We start from the raw sequence: 19,786 nt of genomic DNA, 5'->3' as shown, positions 1-19,786 counted from the left end.
ACAACTTTAGATTTTTATTATAAATCATTTTTTATAATTTATTCAGGTACTCTATAGGTGATTCTAATCCAAGAAAGTGTAGGAATACAATAGGTAACTTCTCATTATAAATGAATCATTAAAAAGAACATGGAGCTTATTATTATAGTTGATTTTTTTTTCTCTTTTTAATAGGAAAAAGGAATTGGGCAATAGATTGAAGTACTAAGTAGGGGATAGTAGTGTGGGTCTTACATTATATACTTATATGCAGCAGTTACAGGGATGCTATTTCAGATGCTGAGGATGCTGGGATGGTGATAGGAAACTTCCAAAAAGGTTTAAGGGAAGAAAAGGAAAAGAAGGAGGGTATAAAGAAGGAAAGAAAACGAAAGAGAAAAAGGACTAAAAAAGAAAGGCTCATAAAAAAGAGAGAAAGGCAGAGCAAAGGAAACGTAAGGGCTATCTACTGCTTTACCATTCTTTTTCTTTCTTTACAGTGAGACCAATCAAAAAGAGCTGGTGTAAGTCAGAAAATTGGATTCTTTTACAAGGTAAAGGCATTGGGTACAAAGCTAACCACGCTTGTTCTGTTGCTTTTAGAACCCCCTCTATGTGACTATACCTAAGTTTGAAGAGGTCAAGTCTTTGTGCCATTGAACGAGCAGAAGGGTCCAAGTCTTTTGCTACAAAAGGTTTGACTTGTTAACTTGGTTGGATAGTCTTGCACTCTTCTTTTTATTATTGGACTACAAAAATGCTTGCAAAAAGTCAGAAAATTAAGAGGGGGGGAATGCATGATCCGAAAGAAGAATTATAAACTAATAAGCTACAATTTGGATTCTGGCAGAAAAAAAAATGAATACTTGAACTTCATGTCCATGAATTATGCATGTAGATGTCAATTCAACAAAATTGTCTCTAATATGGTAAAACACCAATCATTATTTAATAAGACCGCAACATAATTAGTTGGCCTAAGTTAAAATATTCAACCAACCACTGAATATCCGTAAACTATGCAAAGCTATTTCGAGCACATTTCCGGAACAATTTGCACACCACAGCAAGTGAAAACAATGTTTCATGGCCTACTATGATATAACCTGTACCTGGCTAAACTTATTACGAAACATGAAATTGTTAATAATTTAAGTCTAGTGTTTGGGGAGCTCTAAAGGATTTCATAGGGTTGGTCCGTATCTAGTAGGGGTTATTAGATCTTGAATAACTGTTTAATTAAATCAAATACAAATTTTAATAAATATAAAAAATAGAAAGCATCTAGAAAATCTCTGGTTATAATTATACAACATTGTCCTCGACATCAATCATTAATTAAGATAGGAGAAAAAGTAGGCAAAAAAATTAAAATATTGTATTTAAATAAAATAATTACGCATTTAATGTTGTTTCGTAAAAAATTACACATCTACTGCACAATGTGACGCCAGTTTTGGGCGTCACATGTGACGCCCCATTGGGGCGTCTTATCCATGGGAGAGACGCCCAAATGGGGCGTCACATGTGACGCCCAAAACTGGCGTCACATGTGTGCTCTATATATTTCCTCACCTCCTCCATTCAATTCACTCGTCAGCGATGTCCAAGTCGTGGGAGAAACGAATGATTTGCATATTATGTTCATATTGTTGCTGTTGGTTATGTTATTGCATGAATTGTAATGTCCGTTATGTTGGACTTTTTACTTTCCGTTTATGTATGTTTTTAAGCTTGAATTATTAATTAGCTGATGCTGTTAGTTACCGTAATATAAATCCGCAAAGAACGATAACCAAAACATAGTGAATAGTCCAAATAATATAATAATGTAGCGTCCACAATATAACAACATGCTACACTCATATGACATATACAAAAGAACAAAATAATAACAATATGAAACAGTCCACAACATAATGAATAAACAAAATGTCAATGAAACTAGGACCACGATGGCCATGGCCTATGTTGTGCATCCCTATCTGGTAGTATACGTCTGTCCCAGACTGGGTCACCCTGATGGTCCTGTGGAGGTGGAGTGTGGAAGTCATCCATCGCCGCACGGATGAAATCATCTGATGGTCCTGCACTGCTGCCCGACACATCAAAAAGGGTGTGTCCCTGACTGTGAGAATCCGTGGCTAGAGTCTCCCCACTGTCATGGCTCTCTGCAACAAGGCCTACAGAGCGATACAACTCCATCGTGTCCTCTGCAGACCAAAAGGGGTAATCGGCATCAAGTCCCTGTGAATAGGGCTGGAAATCAGGCTGTGAGGATGCCGGATCCGCTCCTGCCATAGCCATCGGACTAGCCTGGAAAACTGGCTCCTGCCCGCTCATGTAAGGGTGCTCAGACGCCGCCTGACTAGGACCTGCCGCATACTGCGATCCGTGATGATAAATCGGCTGTGACCCGTAAGTAGGACCAAATGCTGGAGGTCTAAACCATCCCTGAGTCTCGACCACTGGTCTAGGTGCTATAATCGGGACAGGCTCAGCAGCAACTCTCTCACATGTACGTCCTAATCCCCGTCCCTCCCGTCTATTACGAGGAACATCCACAATCAACTGAGGATCAGGCTGAGTCTGCACAGGGGGTGCCTCAGGTCCAGGCTCATCAACTCGTGAACTCTCACGAAACATCCCAATAATTCGGCCTATCTCCTCGTGGATATACTGTAGTCCAAATCGAGGAAACTCCTCCGTCGTTGTTGCATGATATAGCATTTCAAGACCGTCAATCTGCATATTACGAAAAAATGTTAGTTGTAATTTGAAACAAATGTAAAATAAGTACAAAACTCACCATGCGCCCTATCTTTGCTGCCCTCCGTGATATGTAGCGCTTTCCCCTCTCTCTGAACCACTCCATGTACTCATGATTAGGTGACATCAAACCATATAATGGAGGTGGCAGTACAATATGCTGAATCCTAGTATTCCATCGATCAATGTGAGCCCTGAGCTTACGTCTCCAGTTCTCTTCAACCTTCCCCCGTAGAGTATGATCATGTATTCCTCTCAATTTTCTAGATTTTTCTGGGATGGGTTGATTAAGACCAAACTGTCGCATGCACCTATCCAGTTGACATGCCTCAACTGTGTGGAAGTAGATAATAGGTGTGGGAGCTAGCCACATATACTGCTGCTCTGGAGTCACGTCAAGCCACTCATATTCTATATACAGCTGCCACACCACCAACAAACAAAATGTGAAACAATATATAGAGTTACAAAAAAAAATAAACCCATAGACAAATAACAACACCGTACGTATCTAACACCAAACCTCATCTCTACAGAGTGTGTCCAATGTTGCCCGATAATGGGTGACCTCATGAGGTTTAAACTTTTGTACAGCATTAAACCTGTCAATCAAAAACATTATCAACCATACATAATCGTCCAAAGTCAAGAAGTATACAGTTAGTACATACAGTATTAACCATACATTATCGAAATCAAATGAAGTCAATAAATCATACCGGCATCCATAATGTGTGCCCGGCTGTGGATGAGGAGGAAGGGGTGGAGCAATGGGTGGGAATCGTATCCATGCCCAAACTTGAAGGAGAATATGGCAACCACCCATGTCGCTTCGACGGGCATCTGTCACTTCACACAAATTCCTGAACAAGTGTGTCAAAACTGCAGATCCCCAGCTGAATCGGCCAATGTCCTCAAATCCTCCACCTAGCAACGGGACAAGCCGACAACCAAAATTGCTACCTCCAGACTTGTCCGCCAGCAACCAAGTCCCCAACATCCGCGCAATGTGAGCTTTTGTGAAGTAGATCTCGGCAGCATGATTCCCTTCATGATCAGTCCACCGGGTATAATGTCGATCCAAGAATGAGATGCGGAGGTCACCAGAATGATGGAACTCACCGGCCTCTGGAACATGTCCAAAAACACCAGCACAAGCAGCGTGCCAATCCTCAGAGGTTGATCCGATGACGACAGCACCGTCGGTCGGCAAGCCCAAGATGCCTGCCACATCTTGTAAGGTGATCGTCATCTCACCTTGGGTCATGTGAAAGGTATGTGTCTCTGGTCTCCACCTCTCGACCAGAGCACTAATTAAAAATGTATCTATCTGTGATAAATTACGCAGTTATCACGTGTTAACGAATTACATTATTTAATTACATAAATACAAAACGACATAAATAACATACCTGGATATGTTGCATCCTGGCAACATGTATGAAACCCGCCTGTCTGAGGTACTCTTCCACAACCTGTGGAATAACACCGGTAGGTGGGCCCCTTTGTGGCTTCCCACGCCTCTTCTTAATCTTTCTTACATGCTCAGTATTCCACACACGCTGTGAAATATGACCTTTCTGCGTCCTCTGACGAAGGACCTCCCACCTGTAGGGTCCAGGTATGATCCACATGCTGGGATCGGTGGGCTCTACATCCGAATCAGATCCCGAAGAAGATGATGACTCAGCCATTATCCTTAACTAACTACAAAGTTATGCACTCCCGCATTAATAACATCATACATACGAAATTTACAAAGTCTCTAACACTATTTATAAATCACTAATTAATACGCTAAACCCTAATACATAATTAAAAATCAGTAATAATAATAACTACGTAATAATAATATTACTATATCATTACAACATTCATAGCATGACACAAAATTTCTAAGTGACTATCCTAATGTTCCAAGTCTCTAATATACAATCAATCCTAACATGTATTACTAACTAGCACTGTAATTTAAATGTATACATATGAGGTATTATGACCTTACCTACGTTGGCAGAGCTTCGCTACGAACCGCGGTTAGAGAGAGGTTGGAGAGGTAAATGAGTAAGGAGTGAAAAAAGGAAAGTGGGGTATATATAGGTTGCACATGAGACGCCCTTTTTGGGCGTCACATGTGACACCCCACTGGGGCGTCTTCTATAGGAGAGAGACGCCTCACTGGGGCATCACATGTGACGCTCAAAGAGGGCGTCTCATTGTGCAACAGATGTGTAATTTTTAACAAAACAACATTAAATGCGTAATTATTTTAATTAATTACATTATCTTAATTTTTTTTCCAGAAAAAGTATTCCAAAAAAGTAAGGCGAAAAAGATAGAATCATATACAACTAGGGATGGCAAAAAGGAGCCAACCCGTCGGGTTGGCTCGTAACCCGCACAAAACGAGCCGGGTTGGGTTGGCAAAAATGAGCTGCCAGCTCGATTTAGCTAGACCCGAGCCAACCCGAGCTCAAACGAGCCAGCTCGCGGGTTGAACGAGCCAGCTCGCGGGTTACTCTTTTTTTTTTTTTTTTAATACAATGGACTTTACTGATGGATTCTCCACTGATGGACTTCTTTTATTTTTTATTTTTTGGCTTTACATACGTTTTATGGTTATCGTGAGTTAGAGTAATTCAAAAAATCATGATAAATGACTCTTGTGATTCGTGGAGTGGTTTGTGTTTCGTTTAATGTTTTTGGATTTTGTAAACTACTCTACTTGTAGTTGGACTGCAAAATACAATAATTTTATACAGGAAAACAAACCACAAAAATTAAATTTTTTTAGCCAACCCGCTAGCCAATATTTTGAGCTAACCAACCCGCGAGTCAACCCACTAGCATCATTTCGAGCTAACTCGCGAGCTTTTTTTGAGCCAACCCGTGAGCTTTTTTACGAGCCAACCCGCGAGCTGATTATCGAGCCAACCCGCGAGCCAACCCTAACCCGGCTCGGGTCGAGCCGGGTTGGATTTTCTGGCTCGTTTTTTTTTTCGAGCCAACCCGACTCGACCCATTTTTTTCGGGCTAAATGCGGGTTGGGCCGGGTCGAGCCGGGTTGGCCCGTTTTGCCAACCCTATATACAACCAACAATGTTTTTGGCATATCAAAAGAAAAAGAAGAAGAAAGACACCTACCAAAAAAAAAAAAAAAAAGAACGAAAGACAAAATTTAAAGTACCTTATGGACCTGCTTGAACTGCATCACCTAGTGTCCTACAGAACATAGCCTAAAAGCTACATTATGTGTGTATACATGGGCAAAATGCTGATCTTGTGTAGACTGGAATATTTTGTGGTCCTGATCTAGATGACTTCAGTTTTTTTATTAAGATTCTCTCTGATCAGTGACAACGAAAAATCACTACCATGACCGCTTACCCTTCCCTTACACAGTCATATGGCATTCACAAGTCACAACAAACAAGCAAAATCACAACCAAGCTCAAATTTACGTCTGAAATGTACTTTTCAAAATGTTCTGAGCCCAAATTGATTTACGGTGACTCCTAACTCAGAAATATGTCTTAGAACTAAGTTTCGATTACAAGACTCAATTAATGTCTATGACTCCGATTGATTACTGTTTTTTCTTTATGTTTTGGCTTTTTAATTTAAAAAAATATATATATAAAAAATAACTGTTTCGATAACTATCCTATAAAATAGTTTGAAGGAAAAAAAAATTAAAACACAATCAAAGAGACCTATAGTCATTCGTAAGTTTCTTATACCGCTGGGACATATTCATTTGATCGGTTAAAGTTTAAAATAGTTTAAATTTCGTGTTGGAAACGGGTCATAGGAAATAAGTGTGGTATAGGATAAATTTTTATTTATCCAAAAATCTTGATTTTCAAAAATATGATTTTTACATTCAGTTTACAATAATACCCGAAAATTTAAATTTTAGAAAAATTCAGTTTCTCGGGAATCTTCCAAAATTCCGCATACCAAACGCCCCCTAAAGTCATTTATATATGAGAAATTTTTTTCTTATGTTGCAGTAGATAAATTATCTTATATTGGTGAAATAAAATTATAAGAGAGGTCCACAAATGATTGGAGAGAAAAAAAATAAAGGTGGAATCCACTTTTATTATATGTGTGTAGGAAAATGACTTATCTCATGTTAAATGAGATAAATATAACCCTATATATATATATATATGGGGTAAACATTTCTACAGCCACTTTAGATAAGCTTATCTACAGCTACCTTTTATAACTATGTTCTCCCGGGAGAACGTAGTTATAACACCAAAGTTGTTTTTTTTTTTTCTCTCTTCTCATTTACTTTTCAGAACCTGTCTGCTAACGTGGATAGAGAGAAAAAAGCAACTTTAGTATTATAACTATGTTCTCCCGGGAAAACATAGTTATAAAAGGATAGATGTAGATAAGCTTATCTAAAGTGGCTGTAGAAATATTTTTTTCATATAGGGTAAACATTGGTGCTATAATTATGTTTCTCTATCCACGTCAGCAGACAGGTTTTAAAAAGTAAATGAGTAGAGAGAAAAAAAAAACAACGTTGGTGTTATAACTATGTTCTCACGGGAGATCATAGTTATAAAAGGTAGCTGTAAATAAGCTTATCTAAAGTGGCTGTAAAAATATTTATCCCTATATATATAGGGTTTATCATCTATCATTTAACGTGACCACAAAAAGTTTCATACACACACAACATTTTGTGGGGCCCGCAGCAAAAAAAAAAAAAACTTTGGCACGCAAAATGAATTTCAATAACATAACACAATCACTTTTCCTACAACATAACTCTTATAAAATCCATATATATATATATATATATATATATATTCTTCCTCAGTCTTCTTGCCAATTTCAAAAGGAAATCTGTCTGGTTTATGGCTAGCACGATATGAGATCGATTCCTCTTAATTCGGCAGAATTTGTTGCCGAGTCTAAGAAGATTGTATATAATTTTTTAAGCATGGTATGTTATGACTCTTAAATGATCAGAAGCACATTTTATTTTATTTTATTCTTTGATTTCTTTATTTATTTTCCTCATTAGCCAAACAACTAGAAAGTCTCTCCTTTTTCAAATTCTACTCACATAACTTGTACTCAAGATTTTGAAAATAAAATAGCCAATGCTTCTATAGATACAGACGAAGTTGCTTTCTTCCAATATTACTACTGTTGGATGCGAAAGCAGCTTCATTTTAAGGAAAATTTGTTAGGATCTTAATTATGAGAAGACTGCTTACAAAAGCCACTGCAATTTAAAGCTTATCTCCGTAAGAGTAATTAAAACCCAGCCCATAGTCACAAAATTATCATTTTCATAACCCAATTCTATTTCTAGGTCTCCTGCTCCTGTAATGAATTTAGCCACTTTACAATTTGCACTTATCTAGGAAGCACATGCCTACTAAATTGTAATTGGCTGTTTTTTTTTTTTTTTTTTCTGATAATGTAAAAGTCAAGTTAAATCAGATGAATTTCAATACCGACATTTCGTAGTTTATTTGGAATTTTATGTTGGAAATTTGTAAAACTAACATTATTCTAAATTCTTGATTTCTTGTTCACACTAGACGGCTACCAGTATGACACATTTGTGTAGGTTCTGTTCTTCTGGTGGATGGGTGTACCACTTTCTGTCGCTATTAGGACAATAACAAATGAATCAATTGGTCAAATGATTCTTCCCTACAGAAATTTATCAGTGGGGTCTTCATGCTTCATACTAGTGGGGACAAGAACAGGATTTGCAACAATAAAGTTTTGTGTGGTTTTCAGCACCAAACTAAAATGAGAAAGTAGAAACTCAGAGACTATTGTAAAGAGATTCATGTTTGTGAATGATCATATATGGAAAGGATGATATAGGTGGGAAAGAGTTAACATTATCCGTTTGGCAACCTCCTTTGACTGGTGCAATAAACTGAACACTGATGCGTTATTCACTTAGAAAGATCAATACAAATTGGGCTCGGCTTGTGAGGCATGCTAGACAGGCTTATCCATGGGCAAGATGGAATGGGTATGGGCCAATTCTTTTCTTAAAACAAGTTTATTTTCACAAGTATGGAAATATTTTCAGTACATTACATGCATCGAATACTCGGTATATCTTATACCAAATATGAAAAAAAAAATATGTATATATTTATAGGGTTCGTTTTTTCTGCAGTGAATGTAGATAAATTATTTGTATTGAGTCCAAAACGACGTCGTTTTGGGACAAAAATTAAAGTGTTTTTGTAATTTTAATTTATTTCAGGATTATAATAGTCTTTATAATTATAATTTTTTAATATTTCAACACTAAAATGACGTATTTATAGAAATATTTTTCGAATATTTATATTACCCTTGTCTTTATGATTATTTCCTTTTATAGTACTCTGTTTTTTCATATCGGCAAAGGAAATACCTACTTCCTGTGTACACAAAATATGCTCCATAAGTAAACATTGTGACAACCCGAAAATCTTGAATTTTTCCAGAATATATAGTTAATTTCCATAAGCATTTCCAAAACTCCCTGGAATTGAGAGGGAATATGAAGATTGATTCACATGTTTTGTTTGGCTTCTACTCTATGCTATTTGATAGCCAATTTTATACCTTCCGTGCTTTCTATTCAATTTCCACTTATTAGGGGAACTCTACATAAAAAGATAGGTTTATTCTCTTCTTTGGCCTATTTTTTTAAAGGAGGATTATATTGACAAAACACTTTTTTTTACAAACTAAATAATGTTTTACTAGTAAGATTTTACTCTAAAGTATTTTATCGATAAGATATAATATAATTTATAAGAGTTTATAAATATAATCTTCATTTTTTTTATCCTAAACATTTGAAGCTATAAGTTCTTCTTTAAAAAAACAAGACTCCCTATATATATTTTGATTTGGGCTTGGTCCGGTTGCATACCAAAATTTATGTTGTCTTAAATAGTCCAAAATAATAACCGGTCTCTTTAGCTAAATGTCTTCTTTCTCAACCACACTTTTAAACGACACATAATTATCATTGTAAATGGTAGAAAAAGATACATATTAAATATCATTCTTCATTGAAATTGCACAACAAATAATATCATGTATTGTAAGATATAGTTATCTATGCCCCTAAATTAAGCACCTATCTCTGGTTACATTCATAACAATGTACAACTTTAAAGAATATGAAATGAGAGTGGGTAATTTTAACGAGACTTGATTTTCCTTTCTTATTAACAATTGTAATATTGAGTAGATAGAATAAAATAATTGTACACTTCAAAAAATTTAAAAAAAGAAGGAAATTTTTGTTTGATGACTCAATTGTCTTGAATGGGAGTGTTGCAACTGCAAGTGCAAGGTTTCCGTTATTCATTCGCAACCACCATTCCGAACTTGAGGCTCGGACTCACCAAACCGCCAAATATAAATAGACGCGTCGGATTAGCACTCGTTTCTCTCTTTCTCTCTCTCTCTTACTCTGTGACTCGTTACTTATATTTCCATCGATGGAGCCGGAATCGTTCGTCGATAAGATAGAAGAGAAGTTCCACGACCACAACTCCGATTCCGATTCCTATTCAGATTCCGATGATGGCAACAACAACAAGAAAAGCAACAGGCCGCTGCCGCCGGCCAAAGCAAAGGTTTACCGCCTCTTCGGCCGCGACCAGCCCGTCCACAAGGTCTTGGGCGGTGGAAAACGTAACTCCTCTCACTAATGCATCTGCATTTCGCAATTTTTCTAAAATCATTCTGCATTGATTTAAAACTCATCACGCGTGTTCTTTTGATTGGAGAAGTTTCGATTGAAAAGTCTGAATTTCGATGAATGAATCATTGAAGAACGATTGAACATTTAGATGCATAAGGATGAAGTTGTTCTGTAAATCACACTTGATATTAATTTGATCATTTTCGGCGACGCATGAATGTCTATTGTTATTAGATCAGATACCGATGAACGTTTGCTTTATCTTGAATTTGGTTTGTAATTGTATCATCATCATGGTTATAATAATATCAATTCAATCGACGGTTGGTTGGATTGATATTACATTTTGCAAAAAGTTTTTCGGTTGTGTGTCATATTCAACACGAAAAGTTGTATTCTTTGGATCGAAAGCTATGATGGTCTTTGTTGTGCAAAACCGTTGCATAAATGTTTAGTTGTGAAAGGATATGTAAGATGGAAATGAACTCATATTTTAATTAACTGTTCATGTCGGAGAATCCTAACATATAAAAGTGAATTAACTGTGATAATTTTATAATTACTTATCTCCATATTTTTACTCTCTTTTTTTATCACCATTAATGCACTTTTATATAGTTATGATTTTCCAACTTGATATGATCATGTCAACTATATAACACATGAGATTATCCACTCCAATATAGCGTTAAAAATTACAAAGAGCTGCAAAATGATGAAAGGCAGGAATAAAGCCTAGTGACTTTGGTATATTATAATTGACGTAAGAGAGAGGGCTGGGGGTCTTAAAGGCAAGTTATGTTTCACTCTCTTATAGAAGGTTATTTGTGAAACCTTTTGACATTTTGTTTCGATCATTCGAAATTGTTGCTCTGTGGACTTGATGTTAATGAAAACCTTTTTTTATCGTTGGAAGCTGGACACAGCTGAAATGGTTTATGGATTTGGAATTATCTACTGACTTCCTGTAGAACAATTTCCTCCTGATAAATAAAATCTATATTTTTCTGGTTATAAATCCAATTCTTTTACTCAGTATATCATCCTGTTGCCTTACAAATGTTCCCTTGCAGCTGCTGATATTTTCCTTTGGAGGAACAAGAGAAGCTCAGCAATTGCTCTAGGTGCTGGCACTGCCTTGTGGTTTTTCTTTGAGATGATGGAATACCACCTGATCACTCTGGTTTGCCACTTTTTGATTTTTTCTCTGGCGATCCTTTTCTTGTGGTCCAATGCATCTGTCTTTATCCACAAGTAAGCGATTGCAAAATCTTTTGCTGTTTTTTTCCATTGAATTAGGTTGGTGTCTCCCTCAAAAAATAAGGGTGAAAATTTCAGGAATTCACTTTATATGAAAAATTGTATGAAACTCATCCATTAATTTTTCATTCCTGATTTTATGGGAATACCGAATACCGGACCGATTCTAAATATTAAATTATTTTATCTTCTATCTTAATTTATGTACTTTCATGTGTTCTTGACATTTTCTCAACTAGGTCTCCACTGCACATCCCGCTAGTTGCAGTTCCTGAGGAATGCGTTCTCGTGGTTGCTTCTGCTTTGAGAATTGAAATTAACCGAGCCTTCGTTGTTTTACGGGAAATTGGAACTGGGCGAGATTTAAAGAAGTTCCTTAGCGTACGTTGATTTTCCTTATATAAAGCTTTAGTTTCATGATGAAAACTTGTTACTTGGTTCCATAACCATTGGATTCCGATGGATTTCTTTAGATTTAATGCGAAATTGAGGATCAACTGAAATTCATGTCCATTCATATCATATTCAAATTTTCATTTTGCACCATAATTTACATGGTTTAGTGGATACGTTTCTCCTTCATACAGACTTTGTTTTGACAGTAGCAGCAGCAGTAGGACTAAGGTGTTTTTTGTCCTGTTACCAGGTTATTGCTGGATTATGGGTTATCTCGGTTGTTGGGAAATGGTTCAACTTCCTAACCTTGTTTTACTTATGTAAGACTTCATGCATTGCTTCCATTCTTCTGATTGTTACATGTTTTTTTGTTTTATGCTTAAAAGACCTTTTTTATATATGGTATTCTCTTAACACTGAGTCTATTTCGTGCGATATAGTCTACGTATCACTGTTCACATTGCCACTGGTGTATGAGAAGTTTGAAGACCAGGTTGATGCATTAGGTGAGAAGGCAATGATTGAGATCAAGAAGCAATATGCAGTGTTTGATGCTAAGGTTTTGAGTCAGATACCAATAACGGGGTTGAAAAAGGATTAGAATACATCATCTGTCAGGTTACTGTTGACAGTGGGATGACTGTTTTGATCAGATGTCAATTTTCTAAGTCTTTTTCTATTTGTTTTTTGTGTTTTTATTCTTTGGTCAGCCATTAACTAGAAGAATTCCTTACTTGGAAATCGATGACGGAACGAGATTTTTATATATGATGAATTTGACTGAATTAAAATGCCTGTTTCTTATTTGATGGTTTCTACTTTTCATGATTATCATTTCGGGGACATTGAAAATTTGTTTCATGGCACTGTAAAAAAGAATTGAAAAGAAATAACTTCTTTCCGTGTTAGATTGATTTAATTTTTAATTGATTCATTGATAATGCAAAGAGATCTACATAATCAATTAAAATTTTTAATTACAAGTATTTAGTAGGTGAATTTTTTTTAACGAAGTTAATTGAAAAAAAGAAAAGAAAGAAAGAATGCAAAAACCATGTATAGGTTGTAAAAAAAAAAAATCCATTTCATGCATTTAGTCAAAGGAAATATATGAAACAACTTTTACTTGCAACACATGAAAAAGTAGGCAAAATCTACTAAAGAAAAGAGAAAAAAAAAAATGAATCCCACCTATTTTTTATATGTACATAAAATAAATTATCTTATGCAATAAGAGAAATATATTTTTCTTGAATCAATCATATCAATTATATCAATTTGTATGACTTTCACTTTTGAGTAGAGGCATTTTCCTTTGATGGCATAAATTGATATTGAACGACCAATTTCATGTATTCATAAATAAAGGACTAAATTATACTATTTATCTTTAATGCACCAAAATAAATATATATTGAAATATAAAGTATTATACAGTTGCATATCAATTAATAATTGTTAAAAGAAAAAAGAAAATTCCTAGTTTTTTGAAAGTATGAAGATAGGGGCTACCCCCAAGAAACAAGAAATACCACAAGGGCATTAGATACGGGGTCTAAAAATACCCAGCAAATCCTCCCAATACAAATACAAAGAGTTTATCTCATGGGGAATCTGGTGGAACTCATGCATATTCCGTCTCCTCTTCCGTTAGCTTCATTCGCCATCCAATAAAATTTCCTAAAGGCGCTGATATTGATAGACAAGGACAGCAAGATATACATTATAGTTTAAAGAGGAAAAGAAGAAGCAAAAACTCAATGGCTGGGAATAATCATACTTAAATTTTTTTTCCTTATGATTTATGACAAAATTATATCATAAAAAACTGGATGTAATTAAGACTTACACTATGCAAATTAAATATTTAAAAAATCTTTATAAACTTGTAATGGGTAATCTTTTTCTATATAAAACCAAATAAAAACATTAATCACAAAAGCAACATATTTAAAGTCACATAGCGTTCACCAAAGAAAAAAAAGTCACATAGTAAAAATTTGTTAGTTAATTAATTTTTTTTAAAGAACATTAAATGCTTAGTGCCATTTTGTTACCAGTTGCAACTCATGTAAATATGATATCTGACTTAATATAATTTAATACTATTACATGAAACTAGATTTATGTTTCTAAATCCCATGCCGTATGTCCATTAGAAGAGCTTTTAATATTTGTCGCCCTAATTTTTTTTTTATTTTAGAATTTTTTTTTTATTTTAGAATTTTTTTTTTTACTTTATAAAATCAAGTAAATATTAATTATTTTTCTAACTTCATACTTTTTCTTGGGACATTAGAATACTGGGACAAAATTAGCTTTTATTTTAAGAAAATGCACGAAAACAAACTTTGATTAAAAACTACTTTTCAAAGCCTATATCGTCGGAGATACTTCTACTAGAGATGACTTTGGATAAAGGATGGGATGATGATACATCTGCAATCCAATTCCTATTATGCCAATGTGGCAATCAACTCGATTTTTTCTTACTAGAGAAAAGGACACCATCTACTTAATAAGAAAAATAATTTTATTCTGCACGCTACCTGAAATATCTCAAAAGAACAGAATGATCATAATCATAGATTTGCATCAATACAAAAGCTGTCCCCAGTTATTTTCTTATATGCTTGGGATATGCCCATAACCTAGAAACTGGTCCTCCTTCTGAATCACTGTCACTGTCTGAGGAAGATGTTATGTTTACAGAATCATCTAGAAGATATTCCACAACCTGAAATTAGGAGGACTACACAGTAAGTATGAGCTATTAAGTTCAACTGCTTCAGTAAATTATATTGTACAACAGCAGGAGCCAATCAACAATGCAATCTAGTGTGAATAAAAGTAGGCTTTAATCTTCAAATGACTGTAGAAATGAAATCCATATTCCTAAGTATGTACTCAAACAAATTTGAGGAAAGGAAAACTAGTTTCTGGCAATGGGAAAAGTTTTGCAAAACTAAGTTCAAAACTTTGCAATATATCGCGTTCCCATGTGAATCTGTTATACATATAATCCACAAGAACAGAATTTATATTGTTTTACATCAAGTAGAATCCAGACTTAAACCCATAAAAAAACCAACTACAATGTCACTGAGCTCGTAGCACAACTGACACTAGCCCCAGCTTAAATACTGAGGAGTGATGATGATATCAGAGGTTCAATCCTATCCTAGACCAACTATCCCCCTCTCCCCTATCCAGGTGCTTGCACCTCCCAACGAACAAAAAAAAGAAATACTACTATGATAAAAGATCTGAACTGATAAAAAGTAGCGAAATACAGTACAGAACATACCTGGAATGCTGTTACAGGCTTGATATCTTGAATTTCAGATATCATTCCACAATGTACATTGGGGCATTTTGAGTTATTTAGCCAAACTACTGTTTTGCAGTGTCCACAGTATCCCCGATTGGTTGTTAATTTCTTAGATAATGCTCCTATACCAAAATAGACTAATTAAGTCGAGAAGAGAAAATTTGTATGTGCATGTATCCATACACGTTGTTTTTCTCCATATGCGTAAGAGAAAGAGTAACTTCTTTCTGTATTTGCATAAAATTTTAACTGCCAAAACATAACATGAAATACAATACTCCTGACAGTTTCTGAAGCTGTAGTTTGGTTCGTAAAACATTTGACATGCAGAAGAAACTTTTGGTTCCAACTCCACCATGCATCATGAAAATGAAAACAATATTTAAAAAAAAAAAATCCTATCTCGTCGTAGCATTTCAATACAAATCAGATAACAAAATAAAAGTAATGATTAATTAATATGGTATTCACCTAACAGTTTAAGCTTTTGAGTTGACATGGTTTTTGAGATTGTATCAAAGCCTCTATGACCAAGTGATCACGTATTCGATTCTCACTACTCATCATTTTATTAATAAATATTTAAATATTGTGGAGTTTCTTAGTATAGGTAGATGAGCTTATGCATTATTCATCTTTCAAGCCCAATGAACTCTAGTATTAAGGGAAAAACTGTTAATAAGACCTTTGTCTAACAACTTAAGCTTTCGGGTTTAGATAGTTCTTTAAAGCAATCATCATCTCTACATATTGACTTAATTTTGCTAGGAACCTAATGTCCAAACGAAATCAAAGTAAAAGATGATACAGGTATATAAAAGTTTTCCATTCTCATTATAGTATACTTTCATCCCATTAGTTGACTGGGAAAGCATTGGATGTGAGAAGAGAAACCAGGTTAAACTACATTTCCTGATGTGTAAGAAATCAACAGTCGGCTTACCAGTATATGCTCCTTTAACAGCCCCTTTCCAGTCAGTAATGGTTCTAGTATCTTTGGGTTCCTGTAAAAGCCTATCGTTCCTGTCTTCAACCAGTCTCACAGGCTGCTGTTTAGCAGCACTACCATACAATACATCATACTGCAACTCCCACAGATGGTTATCATTTGCAGCTAAGTTCCATGACCTAAAAATGCAATATCCATGAGTCACCATGAATTGATATTGATAATTAACAACATTCATGACATATTTAATGTGCTGGCTGAAGTAGAAAAGTATATGATTAGCGGCTAGCGTTTCACATGCTAAAGGACCACGATTTGGGCTAAAATGATCAGCTGATGCAATCTATATAATTAACATAAAAGAAGGAAAGTATTACCAACAAACTAGCCCCACTGAGACCAAAGATTTCATATCTAGAAAACTGAAAATATGCACAAGAATATCCTGTGGCAGTTGGAATGAACCTGAAATACAGGACAAAGAAACTACTTAAACATGACTTGTTTGCCTTCTACACTGAAATAACACAAAGTCATTTCTTAAATATAATCTAACCTTTTTCTACCTGGTGAGATTTACAGCGCCTTTTATGAGCAACCATTGCATGCTTAAATTCTGTGACAGCCATATTCCTTTTTTGCTTTGGAAGGGCAGCTTCTACACTCTGAAGAAGGAAATGGACTGCTGAAACAGCACTCTGAGTCTGTATTCTAGAATTTGAGAGCATTGAAAAAAATAATGAGGCAAAGTGGTCCATCAAGACTGCACTTAGATGCTCAATTAGTATCAAGTTACATTGATTAAAATCGGTCACAGCCACTAGTTCCCCTTAGAAGACAAAAATCAAACTTACGGTTTTATCTATATAGCATACAACTACTAGTACAAAAAGCATAAACCTTCTATTGGTACATGAAAATGCTCTTACACCAGTTTCAATTCTAATCCAAGTGAAAAGCATGCTTAATTAAAGCAGGATATGGTTGTAATTAATAATTTGACATTTTTACCAGCTAGCTTCCCATTTCCACATTGTGTGATAAACAGCAATTGTGTTGCTTAATGTCTGGAGAAAAAGCCTTATCTACTAATCCAATTTTAATTTCTGCAATGCAAAGAATCATCCTCCCCAACCAATCCCTCTCCTGTATTTCTTCTCTTCCAGAGAAGAATAAGTATAAAACATAGTTGAATGATTAACTTATAACTGCTGGGCTATATATTTATTAATCTCAAGCAAACAAGGGTCACATTATGACTCAAAATAATATAACATACAGGCAAAACATAAAATAAATAAACAAACTGAAGATAATATACATAATTATCAACTTGAATTTCTCCCTCAAGCTGATATCATAATTATCTAAAAGGGAAAAAAACTTGATCAATGCTTTTAACAAACAGATCGTTAGATTTATATCCTCAATTTCATTCAATATTTTATTAACCAAAAAAAACAAAATAAAATTGCAATTCCAGATGAGATGAAACTTGAATCAAAAGAAGAGGCGGATTGATAATGAAAAAGTTACTCTGGAAGGAGACGGAAGGCTGAGAGAGTGTCTTGGAAAATGATGGCTTGCAAATTCTTGGGAAATTGATGATAAGCCTCTCTCAGAATAAAGCTTAGCTCTTTGCACGCAATTGGGTATTTGTAGATTTTTGGTAGAGACTCGATTAGGCCAAGTTTTTGGTACCTCTCCAATGGGGTTGACATGATCTGAATTGAAGAAATTTCCTTCCGTAGGTGCAGAGGATCAAACACTATTGGTCTTCGTTGACAAACATTGGAATGGATTTAGGAGAGAGATAAGAGAGAGAAAGAAATTGAACATTCTGGTTCTGAACCTATTATTGCTGATTTGAGGACCAAATCAAACACCGTTGAACTTTTAAATTTATTTATAAATTAATAAGTAAGATAAATTATGTATAAAAATAATAATATTTTAAGTATTTCAATGAAAAACAATTCAGTTAAATAAATTTATTTTACTTATGTCTTATAGTCGAGACTATTTAATAATTTTTTAATTATTATATAAAATCTTAAAAAAAAAACCCGATATAAATAGTATTTTTTTTTGCTATGAAATGACTATAGTAGTAGCAAACAAATTAGGGAAAAATATTTCTCATTTTAAATGATATAATACTCTGTCCTTTTAAGAGAGACAGACACAGAAAAATAAATTTTATTTAAATTTTAAATTTAAAAAAATCACTCACTTTCTCTCTCTCATAATTTTTATTTTTCTATGTATGTCTTTCTCCTAAAATGACATAATTTATGTCATAAAATGACAAACACCAAACCCAACAAATTATACCTATAAAGGCCAAAGTTAAACTCATGAGAAAATTATTAATTGTGGAATTTGATTTCACTGTAATTAACACATCAATAGCTGGGGATATATTATTATTTTTTTTGGAAAAGATAATAGTAAAAATACGTGACATTAAATACTATTAATCAAGACATCAATGAAATATCAAAAGGTAGACAAAAACATATCTAAAAAATTGCGAAATTCTAAGCACAAATTTAGTTTTACCAATATTCCCCCTTCTACTTGTATAAAAAAATTCCCTTTTACTAAGCTTTTATGGAATAAATCAAACCCGTAAACTTCATAAAATTTAAAAAATAATTCTTTCACGAAATTACTTTATTCGTATAATATAAATCAGACGGTCTTTTTAACATATATTATATAATTTATGAGACTTCAATTGCCATCATAAAATCAGCTTGGATCCTTCATAGTGGGAACGTCTCTAATATTTGATACAACCATTTTGGAATTGTGATTATTGATAATATTGGCTCTTGTGCAGATCAACTGTCATATAATTTCAATACTTGAATATTCTTTTAGCATTACCCTTTTTCCATGATAGTATCAACTGTCCTATGCAAGACAATTCACTTAAAAGATTGAACCAAATTCTACAAAAGCAATGCAAGCAAAGCTACACTATCATCAATGTACAAAATTCTACTGTCGGAGCGATATTCATATACAGAATTCTACGCTATCAATGTCAATGTACCAATGGATCAGTGTAAACTTGTGCGTGCTTTGAGTTCAATATCCAAAACCAGCTTTGCACAATCTAAATAAAATAAGCGCGCAGCTGTTTATTGATCCTTGAATCTCCTACTCCATATACTAACCAGAAGGAATTAGAGTAACCAAGAAAATGAACCTTAAGATCACTTCAACCTCTTAGAATTCCTCAATATTAAGGAAGTTAGTTATTTTTAATATAAACTATATAGTGCAAGGTAAAGGCACCCAAATCAAGAACACTATAGCCATTGAAGTGAATGATTTTTTAGTCCAACATACCTGTCTCTTTGCCAGTCTCATGTCTTCCATGTTTGAA

The 19,786-nt window shown here is 34.6% G+C and overlaps 2 protein-coding genes across 2 annotated transcripts; one reads left to right on the top strand and one right to left on the bottom strand.

The window, feature by feature from the left end:
• The first annotated feature begins 10,247 nt into the window (after nucleotides 1-10,247).
• LOC133305209 (reticulon-like protein B1) lies at nucleotides 10,248-12,819 on the top strand. The gene is made up of 5 exons (XM_061505347.1): nucleotides 10,248-10,443; nucleotides 11,527-11,707; nucleotides 11,953-12,094; nucleotides 12,360-12,429; nucleotides 12,550-12,819. The coding sequence occupies exons 1-5, from the start codon at nucleotides 10,248-10,250 to the stop codon at nucleotides 12,708-12,710; spliced, it is 750 nt and encodes a 249-aa protein (XP_061361331.1). The 3' UTR covers nucleotides 12,711-12,819.
• Nucleotides 12,820-14,468: 1,649 nt separating this feature from the next.
• LOC133305208 (F-box protein At5g52880) lies at nucleotides 14,469-18,239 on the bottom strand. Its single transcript, XM_061505346.1, has 6 exons — nucleotides 17,926-18,239; nucleotides 16,946-17,100; nucleotides 16,767-16,854; nucleotides 16,384-16,568; nucleotides 15,417-15,562; nucleotides 14,469-14,846 (listed from the first exon to the last, which is right to left on the bottom strand). The coding sequence occupies exons 1-6, from the start codon at nucleotides 18,108-18,110 to the stop codon at nucleotides 14,727-14,729; spliced, it is 879 nt and encodes a 292-aa protein (XP_061361330.1). The 5' UTR covers nucleotides 18,111-18,239; the 3' UTR covers nucleotides 14,469-14,726.
• Between the last annotated feature and the right edge of the window lie 1,547 nt (nucleotides 18,240-19,786).

Source organism: Gastrolobium bilobum, unplaced genomic scaffold, assembly GCF_033153095.1.
Source record: "Gastrolobium bilobum isolate Gb01-03AN ecotype WA unplaced genomic scaffold, APGP_CSIRO_Gbil_v1 utg14059, whole genome shotgun sequence".
NCBI classification, from domain to species: Eukaryota; Viridiplantae; Streptophyta; class Magnoliopsida; order Fabales; family Fabaceae; genus Gastrolobium; species Gastrolobium bilobum.
The sequence above is the reverse complement of the archived record's forward strand: the minus strand, read 5'-3'. Positions and strand labels throughout refer to the sequence as shown.

What these genes read in the sequence shown, in the direction of transcription:
- LOC133305209 (XM_061505347.1), top strand. Translation starts at nt 10,248, where the DNA reads ATGGAGCCGGAATCGTTCGTCGATAAGATAGAAGAGAAGTTCCACGAC. An exon ending in GGTCTTGGGCGGTGGAAAAC is followed by an intron (nt 10,444 to 11,526) that starts GTAACTCCTCTC and finishes GTTCCCTTGCAG; the next exon opens with CTGCTGATATTTTCCTTTGG. An exon ending in CCTAACCTTGTTTTACTTAT is followed by an intron (nt 12,430 to 12,549) that starts GTAAGACTTCAT and finishes CGTGCGATATAG; the next exon opens with TCTACGTATCACTGTTCACA.
- LOC133305208 (XM_061505346.1), bottom strand. Translation starts at nt 18,110, where the DNA reads ATGTCAACCCCATTGGAGAGGTACCAAAAACTTGGCCTAATCGAGTCT. An exon ending in TCAGTGGGGCTAGTTTGTTG is followed by an intron (nt 16,569 to 16,766) that starts GTAATACTTTCC and finishes TTGCATTTTTAG; the next exon opens with GTCATGGAACTTAGCTGCAA. An exon ending in AGCCTGTAACAGCATTCCAG is followed by an intron (nt 14,847 to 15,416) that starts GTATGTTCTGTA and finishes TCCTAATTTCAG; the next exon opens with GTTGTGGAATATCTTCTAGA.